Here is a 6,836-nt window from a genome sequence, read left to right on the forward strand (position 1 = left end):
AAGTATCCTGGGGGCTGGGGCCAGCATTCTCTGCCTCCCTGCCCCCTGCCAGAAGGGAAAGGGGAAGGTAGAACATTGGGATCTTTATGCAGAAGCTCCCAGGAGTCATACGTTGAAGGCACCAGGGCTTATATTTTTAAAAAGCCAGCCAGCCTGCTGTGGACATCAGCCCCATAGAATCTGTGTGTATGGGCCACAGCCAAAACCGACCAAAGGCTCTCTCGGTGCTTTTCAGAGGCCGGATCAGGCCATCGGGAGGAGGGTAACACCATTCCACCCCCAGCCCTGCATGCAGGGTCCAGCCATCAGCTTTGGGGTGGACAGGCAGAGCAACAAGCGGGAGATGGAGCTGGGGCTTGAGCTCCTCTAGGTGCTTTCTGAGAGCTCTGACAAGCCCAGAAAGCAGGCACCTGGTTGAGGTTAGTGGTTCTCTGGATGCCGAGACAGACATGATAGACATCAGCCAGCTCTTACCTCCTGGCTCCCTCACCTACAAACACACCCACTCTTTGGGGGCCTGTAGCACAGTGCGAGGCGGGTCACCAACAGGCATCAAACTGGTGTAGTCATCAGGGGCTAACTGCAGAAGGAACAGAGATTTAGGGGAGGGAGCTCCAGGCTTGGCCAGGTTCCCAAGCCCTCCAGCCACACCTCACCTGATAGGCCTGGAAAACGCTGAGCAGATCCTTCATACCAGCTGTATACGGGACACCCTGCATACGGACCAGGGCTCCTGGCTGGGACAACACTGGGGTGGAAGCAGAGGCCAGGGCAGCAGGGGGTGTGGTGAGGTAGCCCACAGCGGTGGGAGAGACCGGGGGACTAGGATGGGAGAGGCAGGGATTTAGGGGTGCAGTCCCACCTATGGCCTACACCAAGACCCACCTCCTCTTCCCTTGTCTCCGCCTTGTGCTTAGTTCAGTTCCTCCTCCCTAAAACCGCTGTCTCCAGACTCCTCCCCATTCTAATTTGTCGACAGTATCCTCCAGACCGTACCTGTCACTCCCTTGTCCACCTTAAGATTACACTGCAGCTCTTAACAGACCTTGGATTATCTGGCCCAGGAAGGGGACCATGACCCTCCGTCACACCAGAATGGGGGCAAGACGGGGGGCTTTTCTTAGCCGCTGGTACCTGGGGTAGTAAGCTGTGTAGTTCATGTAGAGTTGAGCGGCTGGCCCTGGGTAGTAGGCAACAGGGGTAGGGGCAGCAGGTACCCTGGCAGCCGGGAGCAGTGCTGAAGAGGGGTACAGAGCGGCTGTCTCAGCGGGAATGAGTGCTGGGGTGGCCTGGAAGGTGGCGTAGGTGGGTGGTGAGAGGCCTGCAGGCAGAAGTAGAGAGTGCATCTGCAGGGAGCCCAGCACTGCCCTGGGTGAGGCAGCCAGAAGAGAGCCCCCACTGTAGAAAGCGAGGGTTATAACAGCTTGTCCCCTACATGCCTCCTTCCCCAGCCCCTGGGACACTCACAGGGCAGCTTGCAGGGTGGAGGGGACATGCCACTGCGGCCCAAGGTGCCCCCCATTAGCACACGGCTCATCTCCTCTGTGGAGCAGGGGACCACTTCCACATAGCGTTCCTTCATCACTTTCTTATGGCAACGCTGAGCAGCAGCTAGGGCCCGTTCTGCTGATGTCATCTGGATGAAAGCATCGCCCGATGGCCGGCCCTGTGCACACGGTGGTCTTGTGAACAACCTGTCACGCGCAAGAGGACCTCACTCCCAACCCAACAGCCCTCTCTAACCATGCAGGTCTCTCCAGTGACAGCAGCCTCACCTGCTGGTTGAGCACCATGTGCACACCGTGGGGCCGGATGTCAGCAGCTGCCTCCCCGAGAAAGCTCAGGATGTCTTCGATGGTGGCTGTGTAGGGCAGGCCTCGAAGGCGCACACAGTCTCTCCCAGTCCCAGTGGCCAGTGGAAAAGGGATGGGGAGCAGGGGAGCAGCGAGTGCGGGCAGGAGTGGGCTGGATGCATAGCGGTTCAGGACCTGGCCAGGAAGGCAGCAACAGGCCGGTGATGCCAAGTAGGGCAGGGGTACAGGGGGGTTGGAAAGGGTCCCCGGGAGAAGCACATGGGGGGAGGGGAAGCCCTGGGTGCTCACCTGCTGCACTTCAGCCGCAGTGCTCCGGAAGAGTTCAATGTATCGCTTACCCAGCATGCCCTTGTGCCTGCGCAGCGCAGCCTGTGCCAGGTCCTCACAGGCAAAGAGGGCAAAGGCGTCACCGGTGGGCCGGCCGTCAGGGTGGCGCACAAAGAGCAGCCCATCCGCACCCCCCGTCACTGGGCACTCGGGCCCCAGAAAGCCTAGCACATCCGCCGGCCCAGCCGAGAAGGGCAGTCCCCGTAGCCTCAGTATCACTTGGTCTTCCCGGGACAGGAACCGAGCCACCTCTAGTGATGTGCCTTGGTGAGAGGCATGGAAGTCATTTGTGCCCTTCCAAATACCCAGCTACACCTGGCACGCAGGGGCGCAGAAAGGCGGGGAGGGGGTGGGCAAGGGGGGGGACATGGTCAAGAGCCAGGGGAGCCAGGTGCGGTTGGGAGCACACTCACCCCCTGCGATCTTGACAAACTCTTCTCCTGTTGCTTTGTATACCTGTGGGGACAATGGGGGACAGCCCGTGGGTCTCCAGCCTGGCGGGCCTCAGCTCCGCCGGGCTTCACTCCCAGCCCGAAGCCCCACCTCAATATAGCGGACGCCCATGTGGTGCTTGTGTCTCTGCAGCGCTAGGTCCCGCTGCTCGCTGTCCACAAAGCGGATGAGGGCCTCGCCGTTTCTGCGGCCCTGGGCGTTGAGGCAGAGTGCTACACCTCCCCTGCGGAGCCAGGGCTTTGTTAGAGCCTCCTGGGCAGGCCTGCCCTCCCGAGCCCACCCACCGCACCGTACCTACCTGGCAATGTTGAGTCCTTTGAAGAACCGAGCCACATCCTGGTCTGATGACTGCCAGGGCAACCCACGGGCCCGAACCACAGTCTCACTGTCCACCGCATCGGTCTTGCTGCTGTGGGGGCAGGGCATAGAGTCAGAGCTGTCCGGTTCTTGGCGCCCCCCCACCCCTGCCCCCACACTCACCAAGGACCTGTCTCATATTTCTGCTTTACCACCTCTGCCTTTGAAAACAATTGACCTGAGAGGAGATGGCATGGGGGTCAGCAGGGTCTGGTGGAGGGGGGTCTCCCCACCAAGCTCTGCAAAAAGACGACAGTTGAGGGGGATAAGGAGGTGACAAAGGAGCTTCTACCTGCGGTCTCTCAAAGAAGGTTAACAAGTGGGGACGGCGACTTTGAGGAAGTTAAGAGACAGACATTCGCCCAGTCCTGAGAGCGGGTGACAGGTGGTGAGGGGAACCTTACCACTGGGCCCTTCGAGCAGGTGGAGGATGACAGCTACCATTGTCTTCACTTCCCAGACCCCAAAATCATCCTCTGTGGCATCTGTCTCCAGCCCCAAGTCTATGAGCAGAGAAATAATAAGGAAATCCCAACCTGAGAGGCAAACACATTTGTTCTGATCCAGCTCATATATGCCTGTACGAGTCCCCATCCCAGACATAGGCAGACATATGTCCCTGTTTCAGACACACCCCAGCACACAGAGGCATGTGTCCTCAAGAACTTGGCAGATACTGTAACTTCGCATTTGTTTATATAGCCCTCCAGGATGCACATACTCAAAAACAGCCTATAGCTTCCCCTCCACCCTAACCCTTCTGGGTCACCGATACCCTGTGCCATGGTGGCCACGGTGAGCTCCCTGGCAGGGCAGGCGCTTGGGTGCTGCACATGGAACTCTCTGCGGAGGTCGTAGAAGGAGAAGAAGGTGTCGGGGAGCACCAGGTTCTGGGGGCACATGGGAGTGGGCATGAATTGGGGGGGAACTGAGCTGCCCTTCCCACCCCCATGACAGGGGTCCTGGGAGCCCTACCCCCTGTTGTGCCCTCAGTGGCATACCTTCCTGGAGGCCTCAGGGTGCAGGACCTGTCGCAGCAGCTGCTGCCCATCAGTGCATAGCATGTAGGGGCCCCCGCCTAGCAGAGCCACATCCCCGCTCACCAGCTGTGAGAACTGGGGATAGGGAGTGGGGAGAGAGACAGACACAGACTCACAGCTGGGCGGGCACGAGGGAGGGCAGAGGCTGCAAAGCTGGTTCGGCTAGCTGTTTAGCCCTCCCCTGCCTGGGGAGGAGTCGGCCACAGGCGGGGGCCTGGTTCTGTGTCCCTTTTCTCCCCCAGTCCGCTGTCACCTTCTCCAGGCCAAATGGGGGCAGTCACATATCACCCAAGCCCCCATCACACACACTCCCAAGAGTCTGGAGTGGGGCCAGAGCAAACACCTGGTGGAGTGCGACAAGCAGGTGGGAAGGGGCGGGGCAAAGCAGGTTAAACCTGTCCCTGACCAGGCACCACCCTCAGACAGGTGGGGGAGGCCCAATCCTGCCTGAGGCCCAGCGGGCTCATGGTCAACGGCAGCCCCACCTCTAGGTCTGACCAACCGAGGGGCAGAGAAAATCCAAGGACAGAGCTGCACACCTGGACGCCAGGGGCAGCATGAGCTTTGACCCACACCCTATCGACCGGTTGGCACGGAGTTGTTTGCTCACAGAGGGGGTGGCACTTCTCAAGCTGCCCAGCCCCCCGCCCCCCAGCCTTCCTCCGTGCTGGAGAACAGGTAGAAGCACTAGGCACAGGCCCAGAGCGAGCCAACCCAGTTCTCCTTCAGCACACTCCCCAAGTAGGGTCTAACCTGGGAGCCCTTCTGGAACAGGACCAGGTTCAACACCTTTGTACCTCATCAAGAACCTCCCAAGTTGTTGAAAAATGAAAGAATCTGCGCCTGTAAAGCACTTAAAACTCATTACACTCGAGAGTCAGGCACAGGGTGAGTGCAGTAGCGGAGATAAGAAAAAGAAAACAGCGTCGGGAACCGCCTCCCACTTCAGCCAGAGCTGGGACGCACCCGGGGCCTCTGCACCCAGGAGACAGGTAGCCTTCAGGCGGGGTCCGGACAGCGCCCACGCCTGGCCAGCCGGCCGGGACAGGCCTAGACGAGCAAGCTTACACCTGGCGGCGTCCGCCTCGGAGGCAGACCCCGCCCTCCGCCCCCGCTCCAGCGTCTCCCTAGGCTGGTGGGTGGGCCGAGGTCGCCGGCGGCAGGGACCGTGACCTATGGCCAGGACCGGGCCCCTCGGCCCTTCTGGCTTCCGACCGCTGTTCTGGGAGACCTGGCCAGGCAGGTTCCCAGAGGCGTCTCAGCCTCACAGCCCCGCCGGCCCTGGGAGGGGTCTCGCAGCTTCCATCCCACCGCGTCAGTAGGAGTGGATCCCTGGAAAGGCTGAAAAGTAAGGTGCCCCCAGGAAGGGCCGGCACACGCGGGAATCTCTGAAACTTTTAAACAACAGGAACTTGTCCTACCGCCCGAGCCAGTTGGTCGCAGCACGCCAGGCCTTGCCTCCTGCCGCCTCTCCGGCTGAGAAATGTCCCCGCGGCCCGGCCATGCCTCCACTCATCCGGGCCCCAGCACTCACCTGCTGCAGCACCTTGTCCAGCGGCTCGGCTCGCGCCAAGCTGTCGGCGCTCAGGCCGCTCGCCTCGCGGCACTGCGGGCTCAGTGCGGCCGCCTCGGCTCGAACCAGTGACTTGTGCAACGTCCCCACCTACGAGCGGCGGGGGAAACCGATCAGCCACTGCTCCCCTCGGATCCTGAAACTCCCCGGGGACTCCCCCCGCCTCACCGTACCTGACGGCTCTGCGGCTCCACCACTTGCCAGACTAGGAGGATCAAGTCGGTCTCGTCGGAGCCCAGGTCCGGCCCCAGCGCACCAGCCGTGGCTCCGAACAGTACGACCAGGGGTCCAGGCCCCGGGCGGGGGTCGGCCGAGGAGTCTGAGATGGGGTTGGGGCCCGGGGGCGGTGGCTGGGGAGGCGGCGGAGTCATGGCCGCAGAGGAAGGGGGCGCTCGGCCAGACACACGCGGACCGACGAGGCGCACGCACGCACCGGCCGACGGCAGACACGAATCAGCTTGGGCGGGACACCGTGTGTCGGGGGCGGCACCTGCAGCCCGGCTGGCGCAGTGGGCGCTGCTGAGACCCGCCCGCGGCGCCCCGTGGGGCGGGGCGGCTACTGGCCTCCGCCCTCTCCGGGCGAGTTACCTGTCGGCCCCGCGGGCCACGTGACCGAGGGCGGCCCCGGGAACTGAGGGGGAAGGCAGCTAGAGCCTCGCCCGGAGCGCGCGCGCTCAGACGCCCGGCCTGGGTGCACGCTCACGGCCCGGACTCCCACTCCGTCAGAGGGTCTTGCCTGGGTCGATCTCGTCCTCCTCTCTATCCCTCCCCACCATGAAGCCGGCGCCAAGAAAAATGCAAAAACAGGGGCCTTCTGCAGTCCACAGGGGTCACATGGGATTTGTGAAACTCACCAGGAGGCAGTCTAGGGGCTTTGGGGGTCACGACGGACGGCCGGGGTATGATAGAAGTCACCAAAGAGGGCGGTGAATTACTGGCTATCACCCAGAGAGGCCTGGGGGGAGGTGGTCACCAGAGGCCAACTGGGTTGGGGGGGGAGGGTGGGGGGTCAGCAGAGGTACTTAGAGCGATAAGGTCGGGGGACGAGAGGTCACGGGGCAGGGCTTGTCCACACACGTGTGAAGACCTGGCCTTAGCCTGGCTCCAGGATGTGGCCGCGGTGCCAAAACACTCTAGGTGGTGTGCAGGCCTCGGTGCTGGGGAAGCAGGAAGCGCCCCGCTCCAACTCCAGAGAGCGCCACTCTAGACGGGGCTGAGCCGGATGGTCTGGGCCTGGAGCCTCACCACTACCCCACGTGGAGACTGCTGCCT

At 62.1% G+C, this 6,836-nt stretch overlaps 1 protein-coding gene across 3 annotated transcripts; it reads right to left on the minus strand.

The window, feature by feature from the left end:
• Positions 1-490: 490 nt before the first annotated feature.
• Positions 491-5,935, minus strand: ESRP2 (epithelial splicing regulatory protein 2). Of its 3 annotated transcripts, none has more exons than XM_088027438.1 (15): positions 5,738-5,935; positions 5,526-5,654; positions 3,953-4,066; positions 3,727-3,841; positions 3,356-3,454; positions 3,075-3,129; positions 2,893-3,000; positions 2,685-2,817; positions 2,555-2,597; positions 2,103-2,404; positions 1,776-1,988; positions 1,468-1,666; positions 1,135-1,321; positions 657-822; positions 491-580 (listed from the first exon to the last, which is right to left on the minus strand). In XM_088027438.1, the coding sequence occupies exons 1-15, from the start codon at positions 5,933-5,935 to the stop codon at positions 491-493; spliced, it is 2,151 nt and encodes a 716-aa protein (XP_087883564.1). The 3 variants fall into 3 exon arrangements, with proteins under 3 accessions (XP_087883564.1, XP_027946467.1, XP_027946458.1); XM_028090666.2 differs by having other exon boundaries at positions 2,893-3,003; XM_028090657.2 differs by having other exon boundaries at positions 2,893-3,030.
• Positions 5,936-6,836: the final 901 nt, after the last annotated feature.

Source organism: Eumetopias jubatus, unplaced genomic scaffold (assembly GCF_037043125.1).
Source record: "Eumetopias jubatus isolate StellerSeaLion01/CBP00866 unplaced genomic scaffold, mEumJub1_p1.0 scaffold_10, whole genome shotgun sequence".
Lineage (NCBI taxonomy): Eukaryota > Metazoa > Chordata > Mammalia > Carnivora > Otariidae > Eumetopias > Eumetopias jubatus.

What these genes read in the sequence shown, in the direction of transcription:
- ESRP2 (XM_028090657.2), bottom strand. Translation starts at nt 5,935, where the DNA reads ATGACTCCGCCGCCTCCCCAGCCACCGCCCCCGGGCCCCAACCCCATC. An exon ending in CCTGCTCGAAGGGCCCAGTG is followed by an intron (nt 3,130 to 3,355) that starts GTAAGGTTCCCC and finishes ATCTCCTCTCAG; the next exon opens with GTCAATTGTTTTCAAAGGCA. An exon ending in AAATATGAGACAGGTCCTTG is followed by an intron (nt 3,031 to 3,074) that starts GTGAGTGTGGGG and finishes AGAACCGGACAG; the next exon opens with CTCTGACTCTATGCCCTGCC.